The sequence below is a fragment of the Lepisosteus oculatus genome, chromosome 19, assembly GCF_040954835.1.
Source record: "Lepisosteus oculatus isolate fLepOcu1 chromosome 19, fLepOcu1.hap2, whole genome shotgun sequence".
NCBI classification, from domain to species: Eukaryota; Metazoa; Chordata; class Actinopteri; order Semionotiformes; family Lepisosteidae; genus Lepisosteus; species Lepisosteus oculatus.
The window spans coordinates 2,265,014-2,283,680 of record NC_090714.1 but is presented as its reverse complement, the minus strand read 5'-3'; the positions used below and the strand labels follow the sequence as shown (position 1 = coordinate 2,283,680).

General features: G+C 39.6%; 1 protein-coding gene across 4 annotated transcripts in view; it reads left to right on the top strand.

Annotated features, from left to right (window-relative positions):
- Positions 1 to 18,667, top strand: part of prkar1b (protein kinase, cAMP-dependent, regulatory, type I, beta) — a 76,826-nt gene that overhangs the window by 15,652 nt on the left and 42,507 nt on the right. For 3 of the 4 annotated variants that reach the window (XM_015359786.2, XM_006636966.3, XM_015359788.2), the window contains 2 exons: positions 3,421 to 3,591; positions 10,028 to 10,119. In XM_015359786.2, the coding sequence (XP_015215272.1) occupies positions 3,421 to 3,591; positions 10,028 to 10,119 (263 nt within the window). Of the gene's footprint in view, positions 1 to 1,379; positions 2,124 to 3,420; positions 3,592 to 10,027; positions 10,120 to 18,667 lie in introns of those variants that run through there. The other variant, XM_015359789.2, reaches the window with a different exon arrangement.

Here is an 18,667-nt window from a genome sequence, read left to right as displayed (position 1 = left end):
CATACTCTGGCTTTAATGGCCTATAAACACCTTTTCTTGTCTGTTCAGAAAACCCATGAAAAAAAAATAATCCTCTGTGAAATTATAAGAATGAATAATTCTTATAGTTAGATGTTGCCTTGTAGCTTTTTGTATGTCAGATTTTGCTCGAGCCCTTCAGCACTGCACACCACAGATGTATGTACCTAATCTCACTATTCACTGCTGCTGAAAAAAAAATATTAGGAGATGGTTTAAGCACAGCATACATACAGTATCCTGTGTATCCTGGATACTGGAGTAAAAGGGCATCAATGCCTCAGAATCAGTGATGTGACATGTTCTTAACTAAAGTGATGAAACCCAGACTTACTGTTGGGGTGCAACAGTGTATTCTGCAGCTTGCTGGTGTATTTTTTGTTTCATAAATGTTGTCGGTTCTACTTTGCAAGCCCAAGTGCTCGTTCTGTTTTAGCAAGGTCCTTGGTCATCAACACAGCTCTTCTGCTGTGCTGTATAGTAGAAAAGATGGGAGTGCTTCTATCACCAGACTTCAAATGGGAAACATTTACTGCTGCATTGAGCACTTTTTAACTTCAAGACGGGGAAAAACATTCTTATGGACACAACACTGAAGAAAAGGAGGTCTGACAGTAGTCCTTGAGGGTTTCTTTTGATGTGTTTATTGAGAGGACATAACCTTTCCCCTCTGGAGACCAAGGTTACAAGTATAATGAGTTTGATGCTCTCATATTAGCCTCTAGTGAACATCAACAAAGCAAAACCTGTATTGGCACAGCACAAGACCTTCGCTGAAGGTGAAAAAGATTTAGTACTTTATAGACTGTACAGCCCTTCAGTCTCCTTAACGAGTAGTCACTCTATAGCAGGATATTTGAGACACGGGGGAACAGCATGGCTGAACAAGATGTAGAGGTTTTCTTGAGGAACAAAAGACCATATGAACAGTACTCTTTTCTCTGTAGCACCTTTCACAGAACATAATCGAGGAAAGAATCAGTGGGCAAGATTGGATTTTCTTCTCAGAAAACCTCATCTTTTTGTCCCAGAGTTTTCATTGATTCTGCTGAAAAGGGCTGTCATCCTTATTCCACGTCAGTGCGTTTGGAGTCCCGGAGCCTGAAGATATTGCTCCTTCTCTTGCCTTCTTTTCCGCTCAGATTAAACTATTCTTTCTGCTCTCCAGCCTTGAGACTGGCCGCAGCGGTCTGGCAGGGGATGCTCATTTTGCGTCTCCTTGCGAGCTGCTTAAGGGATGCACTAAGACGCAGAGCCTCCTGAATAGCAGTGGCCTCTCGTCACATTGTTTTCCCTGTTCTTCCCTGCCCCCTCCCTCTCCGCTGCTCTCAGCGAGACGGTGACGCAGTACAGCATAGTGAAAGCAGAAATGTCAATGAAGGAAGAAGGGCACACTGCGCCTGAATCCGAGAAAATACCGCTAGGGATGACAGCTCAGTGCGGAGCCGAATTATCTGACGACATTGCAGAAAGACAGCTTGGGCTGGAGCCCATCATTTGAGTATCCAGCTGCGTAATGCGAATGTTTAATCAGCCTACTGTGTTGTTAGGTGACATTTAAATCCTCATTAATATTAATGCAAGGGGATGCTGATTTCAGAACAAGGTCTTGTCTGATGCGCTGGGAACTGTGAGCTAGATCTGTGGTGAACAGGAGAATGCAGATTTTCTGTGCGTGTGTGTGTGAGCCCCTGCGCTCGCTCTTCCTTTCCCCTGATCTGCGCGACCGTCGTTTTTAGCTGCGCTTCGTCCTCACCGAGGGTGAGATGCCCCGTTGTCATGGCAACGCATGAACGTTGAGGTGTTCACCTGGGGGTGAGGGTCCGTCTCGGGCGATTCGTCCTGTGGCCGGGGGGGGGGGGAGCGCGCGCACGCTTGGCAGTATTGTTCATACCGCTGTTTCGGGGGGACTGCCGCCCCCCGCTCCTTGTGCGGGAAGGTGTCTGGGGAGGCGGATGCTTCAGTAGTTCAGTGATGGCAGGTGCGCCTCGGCCACACGCCCTTGCTTGTGCATGACAGAGCAACTGGGGCAGTACGGGCCTCCTGCTGTGGAATTACTGGAGTTGAGTAACACGGAGCTCCGCAGAAGACTACCGAATGGCATGGTAAATACAGAGCTCATGTTATTGCTGTTCTTAATTACTGCCATTAGGGCTGTGTCATTCTTGATGTAGCAGTGATAGCATACTGTTCTAATCGAAATGTATCTACAAAGCTTAGTCTCTGCGATATTGTCTTTGTTTTCAATCAAAATTCAGTCTTTTTATGATTCTCATCAGATGTTAATCACAGTGGTTATTTGATCATGTTTGCTGTGGTCCTGTTTTGTAAAGCGGATCACTGGACAGGGTTTTCATCCTGGGATATCTCACAGGGCTCCTTTTTTATGTAGGCTACTCTTCAAAGTCAAATATGACATATTGGCTTAGTCATTGAAGAAAACAAGAGCACGCCATGTGCAGTATTTGCTGTTGTGGACTGCACATCCTGTGTCAAAGTAATAAGGTTAGACTGTAAATGTATTCAGTTGTGTGTAAAGATAATGTCAATGTAACTGGATTGGTGTCTTGAATGCCTAGATGATACTAATCGTACAGTTAACATACAGTTTTTCCTCATTTTAGATTTTCCTTTGTAATTTCTAGATCATTTTTAGACCCATCGCACTGGATGTGTGCAGGAATAAACAATGCTGTAAATGCTTACTTCCATAGTTTAATTCATTTCACATTTACGTACAGTGCATATTCTTAACAATGCTGAGTAGCAGGATTACCTTCAGCTGTAAAAATCGACCACTACCTTTTACAGGAGCCTGTGAGCTTTTGGCAGCTGTTCTATGGTCCCATTCAGCTACTGGTTCCTGTTTCAGGGCAGAGTGTTTGACACTGAAAGACTGTGTGACTTTGGGATCTGTGGTCCAAGCAGATGTGTGCATCAGAGAGATTGGATGTGTTCTGTGTGTTATGTCCTTTTCCCAGTCAGCTACTTAGCAGGCGGGGAAATCAAGGCCAAAAGAAAGACCTTTGCAAGGTAGTAAATAATACCAGGCAACCATCTTGTGATTGTTTGACTAGACTTTGCACCTGAGTACCCTGATTTCTATTTCGAGGTAAATATCTCTTTAGGCTTAATCAATGGAATTTGATTTTATCATTGATGTTTTTGAAAGGTGAGCTTTCTAAAGCTAGATCAAATGGTTTACTGGAACCCCGTAAATGTTTTTCAGAGATGGGGTATTTAATTGACAGCGTTGTTTGTGGTAAATGAAGGCTGCCTCCGTTAATTATTGAAAGTCGCCAGTACACAGCGTGGAACTGTTTAAAATGTGGACATGAGTTCCAGGCCTTTTTGTTGCGTTCCGTTTCTACTAACACGTCTTCTCTTTGCTTGCCACTTTAGGAAGAATGCAAACAAATCTTGGCTCGCCAGAAGTCCAACTCGCAGTCCGACTCTCATGATGATGAGATTTCTCCTCCACCCCCAAATCCAGTGGTGAAGGCCCGGCGCCGAAGAGGGGGTGTCAGCGCTGAGGTCTACACTGAGGAAGATGCTGTGTCTTATGTCAGGAAGGTGAGGCAGGCCTCTGTCACTCAGGCCCTGTTATCTCTCCTGCTCATAAGAGCCAAGAAGCTTGATGCTGAAGCATATAAATAAGACTTTGACTTGGAGTGGTCAACTCTGGGCCTTGAAATTCCAGCAGCTTTGAATAAGTCTGTTAAATTCGTTACGATCTTGGGTTGTTAACAGACAGTAGGCGAAGGGACATTAGCAGGCTCAGGTAAGCAAATGCTTCCCTGGGACAAAATTCAGAAAACCCTGCGACTCACCTGGGGCTGATGTCCAGTTAGACTCATTGACAGACCGAAAGGTCACGTTATTGCTGTAACCAGGCTAAGTAAATGTGGGCATACATTAGCTAAAAATCAGATAACTTTTTTTTTCAGAATTTAGTTATCTTGAATTAGATTACTCTAATTGCCTGTCTCATGGCAGGTCTATCTGAACGCTTAAGTTTTATCAAAGTTTATACAGCTGGGAGCTGATCCTAGTATCAGTGCTTGCTTTGCCTAGCCATTATGCTTCATAATAATTGCATTTATCATGATCCTTTTGGTTCACATTCTTTCTGGAAATTCAGATTAAATCTTTGATATGCGCTTTCAGATTATCACTGATATACTTCCTCCACAAATAAAGAGAGCATTTTTTAATTGAAGTTTGTCCCTTAATGTAAATATAGAATTTATACCTTTGGCTTAATAGATTCTCATGGCTGTGGTTCTTCGACAACAACATATAAACAATGGAAGCCGGGTTCAGATTTTACTCTTGAGTCTACACCTGAGATGTTTTCTCTTGCCACGATATTTTGTTTTCTATGGAAAGGTCTTAATCTGCTTGTCGTGACTAGAAAAACTGAAAACTACCGAAAAGCATCAGTCAGAAAACGTTTCCCAAAATACACAAAATAACAACTTTTGTAACTTCTAAATAATATTACAACATAGGATACTACACGATACAAAGTGCATTAACACTAACATGTCACAACAAACGCCATTATTATATGAACATGCGTAATGTTTTTACTTTTAACTGAGTGGGGTGATAGGAAGTTACTGTTGTAGACAGATTAGTATGTCAGTCGTTTCACACGCATGCAGCGTAAAATGAACTAGATTCAATTTATAAAGAAAAGTTTCAAACGGGGCTTTTCTTTTCAATAACATGAAGTTACTTTATCACACTTTTGATTCTACCGGATAAAGCATTTAAGGTAATAAGATCATTCAAAAATATTTAACTGATTATAGGTCATTATGACAAGATAGAGTGGGCCAAGAGCAGGGGTGAGTCTTCTGCAGGAAATACTGTATATATATAGACTGGCAAACATATCTGTGTGTAGTGCACACAGAAAAAATAAACTGGGCCACAGTAAGTAGGTTTAAACATGTAATTGCACACACATTGAAATATCTCTCCTAAATTTTTCTTCGTCACTCCTCCATTTTTTGGGTCTGTGACATTCCAGCCATTGTTTCTGAATTATAGAATTAAATGGAGGGTTTGTAAAACTTATATACCATAAAACTGAATTCCGGATCTTTAAAGAGCCTACTATATTAAAATGATGACATTCTAATCGGCCAGCCGGGGCTTCACTGGCGGATACAGAGAACTGGAAAAGAGAAAGCAGCCCCTTCCCGGTGCATGATGAATCCTCACACCTGTCAGAGGGATGCAGTTCTCTTCCAACTGCAGTATTACTCTGTCCTGCAGAAGCTCTGATACTTTAATACTTGTTTCATTCTTCTTCTTCGTGGTTGTTCTTCAGATTGACAAGACACTGATCTTGAGGAATTTAAACACGAGCGTTCTGTTTAATAATCCATCCGTGGTCCTGGAGCTGCTTCTGATGAAAATCAAAATGAAAAGCAAATGCAATATTTTGTATTCTTTGGGAGGCGGGCGTTTCTATTCTTTTTTATTTTATTTTTATGGCTGCTAGAGCACAGGCTTCCTTGTGGTCGTCCCTCACATTTGTAGGAGGGTCAGGTTCTGCAGTGAAAGGCCTGTGATCGGCTGCCAGGGGCACAGCCGGGCACAGCTGGGGCCACACTCCTGACTGTGTAGATTTTATTCCCTTGAAGGACGAAGGTCACTTGCCCCTCCAACAAGGGACAGTACAGCTGTCCTCAGCAGCTCAAACACACTTTCTGCTTCTTCATTTCTGCCCAAAAACGCAGCAAAGAAGAAAATCTCGGCAGGATTGTATTAGGCCTTTTTTGCTTTAGTATACTGTCGGGATATTCTTTGATAAATCATTATTGAGAGAATTTGTATTAGAATGGTCATTTAACTAAGCAGGTAGAACAAGATAAAACATACATAGCATGAGGTATGCATCAGTAGAATTACAGACCATAAATCATTGAGCCAAACTGAGGAAACATAATTATTGCATTACAATAATTAGGAATCACTGGAACTACTGGAACTACATTTCTGTTTTTCCATTCAAAGGGATGCTTTATATACCATATGAACCCTATAGCTAATTCTAATCAGATAATGTTTGGTAGTCCACTGTGAAATGTTTTTCAGTTCCCATGTCAAAGTTGACTTAGCAACAGATACAACATGCAATTTCCAACACACAGCTGGCAGATCAGTTATGTAATTTTGTCATTGCCACATGGCAAGTTTGAACTTGACTGTTATTCGTGGTCTTGTGTTGGATTTTGCATTTCATTATTTTGTTGTGTGGAATGCTGCTGTATTCTGCAGAATGAGTAACAGATCTGAGCCAGCATATAGAATTTATTTGAAAAAAAAAAAACACAAGAACAAAAGCATGTCAGATTCCCTATACAGGCTTACTATTTATATACATTTTGCTGCTTATAATGGAAATGAACAATTTCAAATTTCAAATTTTTCCACTGATACTGTTTTACATACAGCTCTCATTTTCTTGAATGGTACATTAATCTTTTCCACTCAGACAGGATTATGTTAAAAAATCAAATGATTTAGTTTATTCAGATTCAGATTATTCTGAATTGAGATTAATTTTTCAATTATTCAAATAGATTATTTACACAATTCCAACAGGGTTGTGCTTTTACGGTTTTATTTCAATAACAGTGTCTCATCTTTACACTGTTACACATCACTCTGCAACCTAATAGTAATATCCCATAATTACGTAAAACATATGATGAGATTCTAGTTCTAATTGTTATCCAGCATGTTAAAATTAGTTACTGTTATCTTGATTACATTTTTCTAATATTATACTGGTATAGAAAGCACCTTTGGTGAAGCACATTGTTGAACAGAGGAGGCAAACACTGCACGCAGGCTCTGTCTAGTGCTGAGCTGCCTGTCCACCCTGCCATTAGATACCAGCATAGTGAGAAACAGGCAGCACACGGACAAAACTGCTGATAGAGACTGTATCATATGAAGTGAAAGATCTCCCCCCGAAATGTCTGCCAAAGTGATGAATTGTAAAAATAAATAAAATGAAAACTATACATAGTGTCCATGGAGATGCACAACCAGTAGGCAGATTTTTTCGGCTTGGTTTCTACATGATTAATATACAAATTACAGTATTTTCATTAGGCATGACCCTAACCCTAGCCCTTCCTCACTGAGACCCACAAGCCTGCAGCTCCAGCTCAGCCCATTGCTGTTGGGAAGTAATTCCGTACTCTCACTCTCCTTCCTGTCACCCTGGAGCCTCCTGGCTGCTCTTATCAGTCTTGCCCTTGGTCCAGGGGAGTGGTCAGTTCCACACAGAGCCTGTCCTCTCCTCTCCCTCATGCGGAATCTCACTGCCACTGGCTGCCAATTATTCAATCAGCCCAGGTGTGTCTCATTTTGCACCGGCTTTTCTCCTGAACTTTTCTTTTCTCCTTTTCTCTTTAGGCCACCTCTCAGCCCCTCGCAGAACGTATCTCGTGATAAAAAGGTTTTCAAAGCACTAACTGGCTGTCACTGCAAAGCTTCTAGCAAAATAGTGTGTAATGATACATTCTGCCAGGAACCACAATGCACGTCTGTGCACTATATTCAAGGAGATTCAGCTTCAGTGGACACTGAAAGTGCTGTAAATAGCTTCATTAGTTGGAGAGTCGTGTCATGTCATTTGCCAAACCGCTTTGTACCATATGGTAGCCGGAGAGTGTCCTGGCTAAATTTCTACCTTAATTACCCTTTAATGCAGTTCTTACAGTACCTCTTTACCTAAACATACAGTATGTAGCTCATATAATTTTTTATAAAAATCCTTTATTTTAGTAATATAAGTGCAGGGAATTGAATTAATATTAATAGACAAAGCTGCTGCATCCTGGTAGGGGGGGGAAATATTTTTCAAAAACTGAACTTTATTTTATCTCTGTCCCTACATTTGCCAAAGTCATTCAATTTTTTTAAACTCTCTCCTGGGTGCAAATGGGATTGTTTTCTAGAAAGGGGAACGGTTCCTTAAATGTCAGAAAACGTGTACGAAAGTCAACCCATTCCACCCTTTTCCTCTCTTTTGTTTTGTTTATCAGTTCAAACAACAATACACTTCACTGTTCAAAAACACTCAGAAGCAATTTTATGTTTACAATAAATCGTGCAAAAACATGTCACTAACCATTGATGAATAATGCCACTTAACCATGCCAGCCCCACATGTTTACAGTGCTCATTTGCAGGTGGGAGGGAGTGGGAGGGTACAGGGTAGATACAGTGCTTAAATCTGTGATCTCCAACTTGTGGATAACCTCAGCTTTTAATTATTGATTTGATCCAAGCGTTTGATTTATCTGCTCTTTTTATATTCCCTGCTGCTACCAGAATGATTTCTAGAGCATGGGAATGCTTGCAAACCAGAGTAGGCCATTTGGCTTGTCTTGCTTATTTTGCAATTTAATAGCTAAGTGAAACCAACATTTCATCCAGCTATTTCTTTAAAAACGTGCCTCAGCCACCTGTCTGTGTGTTCCAGATACCCACACCATTGTGTGAAGAACTGTTTCTTATTCTCTAATCTACATTTTTTCCCATTTCCAATGGTGGCCCCTTGTCCTCATTTTACTTCAGCGTGTAAATGGGTTAACTGGGTTAACTCTGTTTATACCCCTTTGTACTTGAATCAAATCTTGCAAACTCCCTTGTCATAGCTCCATTAATCTATATGTGACAATCCGCTGAGACAAAAAATCATTCTTCTTGTTCTTCTTTGAACTTTTTTTAGATTATAATATCCATTATGTGGCATTGTTGACTAAAACTGAACACAATATTGTAAGTGAGGACTTGCACAGCAGAAACAATCTTCCCTGTTTAAGTGATTTTAGCTTTCTTCTATACCCACAATTATTCTTTTTGCTTTTTATTGCTTCGCCACATTGTCGTGCTTAACATGGAAGAATCTACAAAACCTTTTTGCATAATTTGCATTAGGTTCTGCCTCAGATACAGTATCCTTTTCTGTGTGCAATTCTTACTATACGTTTTTCAGCTGCACCTTTTCTATCTTTCAATTTTACACCATCTGTACAATACTTTCTTCTTTCGAAATATTTTCTTAATATCTCCTCTAACACTATGGCATACCTATCGATTTTCAAAGTTTGTTACATGTTTTAGCGCCAATTGTTTTGGCGGTCAAGACAGAACGTTTGTCTCCTTGTTCAAAGCCCTTGCTGGGGAGTTTAGAGCTCCAGACAGTGCAGGAGCTCAGCTCCAGGATGTGTAGCACTGTGCTGCAGAGTATTGGAGATTACCAACCCATGGTGGTGAGAATTATTGCTGCAGATTTTCAGAAAACCCATCATTGTTTTGGTAATTACAGTTTTTTTTTCAAAGTAAATAGCCCAACTGCAGATGCTGGTCTGAAAACGATGCTGGGACTGACATGCCTGCCTTTTTTATTTTGCGTGGTCGCCTTCATGGTAAACCATCTGGCGTAGTTACTTAATTAAAGCCTGCCTTGTTTTCCTGTGCCAAGTGACATTTTTCCTCAGCCTACTCACTCTTCTTACTTAATGCCATGTGTGCAGCATTATTTATCCGTATACGGTTCTTGAGAACCTCCGCATTTCTACATTTTCAGAAACACTGCTAGTGTCCTGCACATACAGTACACCTGTTTACTAGTGTTAATTAAAGTCTGATACTCAAGTGAAGACCAGCTATGTTTTACACTCTCAAAGACAGAGGCCAATAACGAGGTGTTTTATACCTCTGTAGTCTATACAAAATACCTGCATGACATAAAAGAGGCACAAGAGCCTACCACTGTGCGAAAAACTTGCACTTCAGATAGCATGTTTCTTAAATACTTTGACAAAATGAAATGAAAATGAGCATCTAAACCTGTAGCACAAAAGAAAGCCTAGCACCTGGAGTTGTGATGTTAACTGGATATTTGCATTGTTCCTTGATATAATTCAGAGTCCTCTTGTGCAGTGGCAACTCTTTGATCATATTTCCACAGGTAATACCAAAGGACTACAAAACAATGACAGCGCTGGCCAAGGCAATATCTAAGAACGTGCTCTTCGCACACCTTGATGACAATGAGAGAAGGTATGGCTTTTCAAGCACAGCGTTTATTTTTCTGTCTGGTACTATATTTACATTCCTTCAGAGCATACAGGTACCCCACATCTTTTCTGCATGCACAGATTTTAGGATTTTTGCAGAGAGATACAGTATATCAAACTACAAAGTATCATTACTACTGAGAATGTAGCTCAAGAGATACCATTAAATGCTCAGTGCCCACTTATCCAAGAAAAAAATGATAGTGCCTTCACATCTAGTCTATTACTTGTAGAAGCAGAAATACATTTCATAAACCGCTCATTTTATTAGTTTGTGTAAGTTTGTGTCTTTAATTTTAAAGATTTCTTTTGGACGGTTACCAGCTAGAGTAAACTCCAGAACCAACAGCCTCCTACCGTTTAATCGCCTATTATCTGTGGTTGTGGGAAACTTCCAGGTGGCACTGAATGCAGTGCAATATTTTTATTAGTGAAGAGAATGGGTTATGCGGAACAGACCTTGCAGAAACCTGGATTATTTCAGAGTCAGTTCAAACTGTTTTTCTGTCTTAGCAAAAAGTATTTTCTTCTTACCCATGTTTTTCAGTTTTTCCGGAAAGAACGGAATCTCTCTAAATAATTACTTTAATTGATGAATCCTAGAGATGTATTATTGTATATACTTAATCTTTACCCCATAGGTCAAGTTATATTAGTGGGATTTTGATCTAGTTACTATGAGCAGGCTAGTTAGTCTTTTATGGCATTTAAACTAAACAGCAGAACCATAAATGATCTGCCAAGGCCAGACTAAAAAGGCCAACTTATTTTATTTGAGCACAGATCCTGTTTTATTTGAGCAGGAAGTCACTGGAGGTAGGGGCGGACCAGGAGATGAAACATCAAACTGACTCTTTAATGCTGGTTCACCTGCCAATTTTACTGGAATGCCAATGTCATGCGGTTTGTGATTAATAGCATGTGAAAGCATTCCCCTTCTCTTGTGCAGGTGTACAGTCTAGAGACTAGAAACCATAGAAGGAATAAGGGTTAGCCCAGACTTTAAAAAAATAGTCAGACTGCCTGTTAGTCTCTGTATCTTGAGAAGTCTGAACCCCTTTCCTTGTGTATTATAAAAATAAGAGTGGCTTGACATCAAATATTAAGCCACTAACTTTAAGAACTGTAACCATGATGCTTTCCTGTGAATCCTGTTTGAATAATTAGCTGTGTTGAGGGATGCTTTTATTAATCGGACAATAAGAATATGGATAATTACTATATCTAATGGGTGGTTCACCCATGTTGTTTTCACCAGAGTGAAAGTGCCGGTGTTTTTTTTTTTGCGATTCACTCAAAGGATTTGTTCTCTAGATAATCCCCCTGGTTCATTACTCACAAGAACAAGTTATGCGATGTAAACATTCCAAAGTTGTGTCCCATCTTTATTGAATATAAAAGAAACACTGTCTGTTCCAGTGGTATGTGAATTCACAATTTTTCAGTGTGTTTAGAAAATGTCAGGAATGTTTAATATAAGAGCATGTATTTTGAGATGTAAATGGTTCAGTTGAAGTTATACCTGCTTTCTTTCACTGATTGGTTTGCATCACTTTCAGTCTCTATCAGTAGAACAGTTTAGGGTTCTCTCTCTTGGCTTGGCTTGAAGTACCAGTGTCAGGACTGGGCATAAATTATATTTGTTTTTTCAATATCATTTACGATAAGTAAAAAGGTGTCTTTTGCCTCTTACAAAAAACAAAATATTTAAAAGACATATTGAAAAATGGAAAAAGTATGTTTATAGTGATGTTTATACTAATGTACCGAAGTAATTGTAGTGTTTTATGTATAGTCAGTGACAGGGTGTATGCTACAATATTAATTTATTGTATGTCATTGATTTAAAACAGGGAACTCTTGTTATGGTCTCAGAGAGCCCAACAGCATTTTGTTTTATAGGTGACCCTAGATTGCCAGTAATCTATACCTGTAGTGTTCCTATTTTGTAACTATTTGTATATAATCGATCGTTTAGGGAAGTAAATTATTATTCAATCAAGAAAAACATGGTCCTTGAGAGCTGACGAATATGTATTTGCTCAAAATGAACTCTTAATTTCTTAGATTAAGAAGTCTCCGGCTTGATCGCAATTAGACTGGTCTAAACATTTAGAAACTGTCAGTTTAATGGTGACCTGTAACACCTGCTAGATTAGGGAACTCCAGAGCCAGGGTGAGAGACCACTGGCTTAAAAGAATGGTGAGTATTGTGTCTTTTATGGAATAGGTAAAGGTTCATTCCATGCTGAAAGGTAAAAAAAAAGAAAAAGGCTTTGTTTTGGCTGTGGAGAACTCTTCAGGTGTCCAGGCTCCACAGCCAGAAGATGGTGTTTGTTTTCATGGAATGAACCTTTCTTTACCTGTTCCTTAGAAGCCTTGGGTCGATGATGCAGCTTCTACTCGAACGTCTTACGTCTCTTATGCTTTGAATGTTCTGTATTTAATTTGAACGTCTCTCTGGACAGTTCAAAGAAGATTGACTGAAATTATTCCTGGCCTTGGAGGAATGTCACAGTTGGACATGCTAAATGAACTGAATCCTGTTAGATTAAGTCAAGAATATGTGGGAATTTCATTCAAGTATTCAAGACCTGGAAGGTTATATGGAAAACGTCTCACATATGGGACTACCTCTGGCTCAGCAATGAAATAAGAGCCTAGGTCAGGAGGACATACAGTATGCTTCTATATGTGCCTCAAGAAGGGGTTAGACGAGATTCCACGGCCCATTACTATCAGTCAAATGATAGAGATGGATCAAATGGATTCCTCATGTTTGAAACCTTTATTATGTTTGTTCTATATATGACGTGAATCAAATAGTTACACCCCAGACAATTTCAAACCTAATGATAATTTGCAGAACAATGTGAGTAGTGTAAGTAAGTCTTAGTATTAGGGGTTGGCAAACTTTATTGTCACCATGAGATTTCTGAAATCAATGAAACTGTTGTGGCAACAGGGCTTTTTTTATGTGCCACATGAAATAAAACAAGCAAAAACCTTGCAAGAAAAGAAAACACGTTCTAACTTCAAGGAGGCATGTATAAATACCTTTTCTTTTTTCTAAAACACAAGTTCTAGGTGCGGGTGATTTTCCTGAAGGTGTGGTGACAGTTTGGAAGTCATGTTCAGGTTGGATATCTAGGTTCACCGAAGTGCTCTCAACCCAGACAACAGGCCAACTGGAGAATGGACTCGTTCTGCTCTGTGGTTTATCGCATGCAGAAGCTGCGTCAAGTGGTGTCACATGTCAGATGAAGCCGGGATACAAACACATGACCCTGGTCGTCTTTCCTTTATAATGACCACAAATGGCATGAACCTGAACACCCCTTATTGTCTTGTCTGGCTGATCGATTGCAGTCGAGCGCTGATGTGCTCCACAGCACCATTCAGAGGCATGGCCAAAGAAAGGGCAGGGAGATAGACCAGAGATAGGAAACACGTAAATAAGGAGTGGAAATGAATCAGTCATGGCCATCACTGCAGGGAATTATGGTTGAGTATCTTGCCTCCTTAATACCACATAAGACTTTTTTATTACTGATAAATGCAGTTTGGCTACTAGAAAGCACAGTTTCTATTGTGTATTTGGCTCCAAAGAGTGAGGTAAGTGTTGTATAGAATATTAACAAATCTTGATTACTGTTTTTTCAGTCTATTAGAATTTGTACTCATAAGAAAGCATCCATTTAGGAGAGCATTTTCTATGGACAGATGCATTAAGGAGGCAAATGTTAGAAAGAGGAAACACTTGGATTTTACAGCAAGTCAATATGCAAAGATAATACAGTATTCTGCCTCTGTACATAGGAGTTGACTTCTCTTCTAAGTTTCTCTTACTCCATGACTGCCTGGGATTAAATTCAGATCTTTAGGTTGTATGGTTTCAGTAAAACTACTGTTATGAATAGGTTGAGGTACATTTATTTTAAAAATAGGATCAGGTATTTTTTTAAAAGACATGAAAAAATGTACTGAGACATTAGTATTAGGGGTTAGCAATAAACAGTTGTTGTTTTTTTGTCAAGCTGTGATTTCTAAAATCATTTAAACCATTGGGCAACAGAAGCCTTTTAATTATGTAACGTGAAAGAAAATAAGCAAAAACCGTACAAGAACAAATACATTCCTGATGTAAAATTTCTGTAGGCTACAATTCTGTTTCTGTGACATATAATAAAGACGTAATTAAATAATAGTCCATAAATCATAAACTTTCATAGAGAAAATAGATACTAAATTAGAAATATATTCATGTTCCTATTGAGTAGGTGTTCTAATTAAGAGGGAAACAGCGTAAGTATAGTATAAGAGAAATAAAAGACCTACAACCCTCAGTGGTAAAGTGTATTTGTGGCATCCACCTTCTTCTCTCAGTCCGCTTGTTTTCAGACTTTCAAAAAGGGGCAAGAAAAATATCACACACCCACACCTTTTTTTTGTTTTTACCACAATTCAACAGTGCCAATCTTTATTATTTGATCATGAGTCACTTGTTCATTTACAAAATATACTCAAGATGTTATTGTGAAAATTATAATTGGATGAAAATATCATCTAGAGTGCTGTTAAAAGCAATTCTAAAAACATTTATTAGATACCATGCTCTGGGATATGAAGGAGATATCCGCTCTGAATACAGTACAGTCAGGGTAGCCTTCATATGGGCACAGGAGAAAAAAAACCCATCTGAATGTTCATCAATGAAGTGAAATTCCTGTAGTCTAGAATTTGATTGCTATGACAAAAAAAATACTTTTTTCAAAGGCTGATAAGATACAATTAATGTTTCCCAAATAGACAGGTCATTTGATAAGCGTACAAAATCTTCTACTCTTCCTCATCTGCAGGACAGGATGTTCACATTTCATGACAAGTTTGAGGGGGGTTGGTGGGAGGCAGATCGATTTGTACATATTTATCCCCGAACCACCAGCGCAATCAGATACAGTTTGCAAGCTCAGAAACATTTACTAAACTTATTTGTTTCCTTCCCACAATATATCCGGAGAAGTACCGAAACAGGCCCCAGGTTAGTACTTGAAAAGTCATAGTGTGCCTTTTGTTTCTGAAGGGTATAATCCTCTTTTCCCTTTTGAATGGAAAAATGTGGCGTCAGATGTCTCCACAGATGATAATATCTACCGTCTTTTCAGTCAATGGGAATCTCTGTTTAAAGTCTCTTCACAGATTACCAGGCTTAAGAGGAGGAAACCAGAAAAAAAAAGTATTCATGTCATTCTAACGTTGGATGACATGACCAGGACAAAGACCAAAGGAGTATGATTCTGGTTGGGTTTTTCAGCCCGCCCACATTAGCAGCTCTAGAGCGGAGCATACCTCTGGTCACTCTGTGTGGACAGTGCAGTCCAAAGACACACACAAAAAAAGAACAATGCTTTACTTTAATACGATTGAACTGCGAGTCACACAAATCATGCAGTAGTAAGACTGGCCACTTTCAAAGACTCCTTTATTGAAGAAAAAATGTGCACAGTGCCCCCAGACGGAATGAGTAGTAGACATGCTGTTGGGAACCAGCTGTTTGACAGCCTCAAGGAGAAAATAAGTAATGAGAAATCTGCCAGGAACAGTGGTGTTCTGTTTCTGGGATATGCAGCTGCATATTGTTGTCACACCATCCACGCTCAGCTGTTGAACGTGAAACTCGGAGAAGGAGAAATGCTCACTGCATCTTTTTAACTCTTATGAGGTCAACCAGCGAACACCGGAAAGAAGAGCTTGTGAATTACCAGCGCATTTAAATTGTGCGTTTGGTACCAAATGCGTGACCTGGGGTCTGTTTCATGAAGCAGGTCTAACTAATGCAGGATTTTCTCAAATGAGTCAGGTTGAATCAACTCAATAACTGCCTCCAGGATTACTCCAGGTTCACGAAGGCAAACGCTGGTTAAAATTATCCGGTTAAAGCGATTCAGGCTTAAACAATCTGACTAACTGCATGTTCACACCGCAGTTCAGTAGACAAGGAGGGTAGAATAGGCAAAACCTCCGTTCGAGCCAGCAAATCCAGGGCAAAAGGACATGCTTCTTAATCCAGAAAACATGAATTACAGCTCTTTACGGAAAACCATGAGGATTAAACCCGTTATAATAGCAGGGAGCTACAGCACAGTACACTGTACACTGCCTGGTGTAAGACACCTGGTGAAGAATATACAAAACTACACCAACTCATGTGTTGGCATTACTTAATTTACATTATTACGGCATTGAAGTGGAGCTCTTCTTTAAGCCATTGTGTAGTTGTACAATACAGTGTAGAGCAATCCTCCAACTTAAAGTGTTCCCTAATTTTATCCAACAAGAATAAGTGTGAGCAGAACCACATTGGAGGAGGAGGTGGAATCATCTTCAACACTAAAGAATGATCATCATCATCATTAAAGAATATATTCCTGTGTTGGGATTTTCTTTCTTTTGTTGGTGTGAATCAAGTAGTATGTGAAGCTCCCCCCCCTCCTAAACTAGAATAAAAATGTGACCTAAATATATTTTATTAAAAAATAACCTAAATGAAATTAGAAAAAAACATATCCTAAAACATCGGTCACAGTACCGCTAGAATGATGTTCAAATAAAAAAAAAAGTCTCTCAGAGCAGGTTAAGAATAGTTAATTTATACTTATGGAGTTATAGTTAATTAACCAGATTCAGTCTCACTTCATGAAACTGAAAATCCAGGCTCTTGCCAATGTTTGCTGAAGTTATCCAGCTACCTGAGTAATCTTGCTTTGTGAAACAGTCCCCTGCTTTACTGTGTATGGATCACTGTGCTACAAAACAATATCACCGGTCTACAATGATGTAAAACCAAGAATATCCAGGTTTAGTTTGGTCTGTATAATACATGTATAGTACATGCAAGACAGATTAACAAAAATTAGAATAGAGAAAACTTTGCTTTGATTTAATTTTTTTTTACTTCCAGAACTGTACATTACCATTACATTGATCTCTTTAATTTTACAATTAAGAAAATGCAACAAACAGCAGACAAGCAGCTGATTAAAAATGTACAAACAGAATGTTGTTTTATCCGTGCAACATTTTCACTCAAGTGAGTCAGATGGCCATCTTGCGGCAGACTTCTGTCACAGAACCCTTGTTTTCTTTCCCCCAAGGTTGTCGTACAAACCAAACCGAGACCCTTCTCTACTTTAGGATGACTTTTCCTGATCTCTTGTAAGGCAAGATTATATCCTGTTCCCCACAAACCACACTGCCAAATAACAGAGCTTCCTTTTGGTTTGTCTTTCTGAAAAGAAAACACCATTCTGTTTTATATATGCATCAGCTGGGCCTTGATTGTCAGCCTGTGCTCTATTAAACTGCCACTCATCATTCTGGCTCAGTGACTAGGTGTACACACTAGCAAAAATGCATGCTTCCTATGGAGGGTTCAAGGGCTACCTCAGCTTCTCAATCCACTCACAATGTTATATATTGGAATATACTGACAAAGTCACATTGAGTCTCATAATGGCATGAGGGTAGACCGGCTGCACATTTGAAAAGTCTCACTTCAGGAAACAAAAAGACTATTCTTTGGCCCCCTTTCAGATAAGTGATTGATATGACAATGCAACATCTGGCTGCATTTCTATACAGGCCGACCTGGTGCTATTAGCTCTGCCAACATATAGTTTAGTCACTCAGCTATGTTGGAGAGTGTAAGATCCACTGCTGCCTTGCCAGGTGATAAGCCTGTCACCTCAAGCATGCCCTGTTGCAAGTAGAACTGCTACACACTAGGAAACACAGGAGCCTGTTCTTCCTTCTTATTTGGCCCTATTAGGACCTCTCTTCATCAGTCCTTTGGGGAAAAACTGTCCCACAAGCCCATACACCTCTCTCTCTCCAAAACTCTCCTGTCCTTACTTTCAAGCTACCAGACACAGACTGAACCCCCTTCCCCCTGGCTGCTCTTATCAGTCTTGCCCTTGGTCCAGGGGAGTGGTCAGTTCCACACAGAGCCTGTCCTCTCCTCTCCCTCATGCGGAATCTCACTGCCACTGGCTGCCAATTATTCAATCAGCCCAGGTGTGTCTCATTTTACCCAGCTTTTCTCTGTTAACTTGTAGACTGTCATCCAAAGCCACCTTTTGCTCTCTCACAGGCCCTTGTACGCCTGTTGACACCTGTTTTAAAGACTGAAGACTGCACGTTGATCATTGAAAGTAAAAGGGAAAATAGTATGTGATAATAATATAAAAGGTCATTGTTGGCGATATATAAAGTTGGATCAAAGGATAGGTATGCATCAACATTCAGATAATGGGTTAAGATACAATTTGTTGCACATTAAACAAAGAATTGCTGTTAGTGTTGATTGACATTAACTCAACTATAAAGGAGGTGTCATAGTAAAATCCTACAAACTGTAGAGCATATGTTTGTATTTGCAGAAAATAGCCACATACTGTAGTGACCCTATCTAAAAGGAGGAATTACTTTTGTAATAGTGAAAATAATAGTGAAACATGAAAGCAGCATATTCT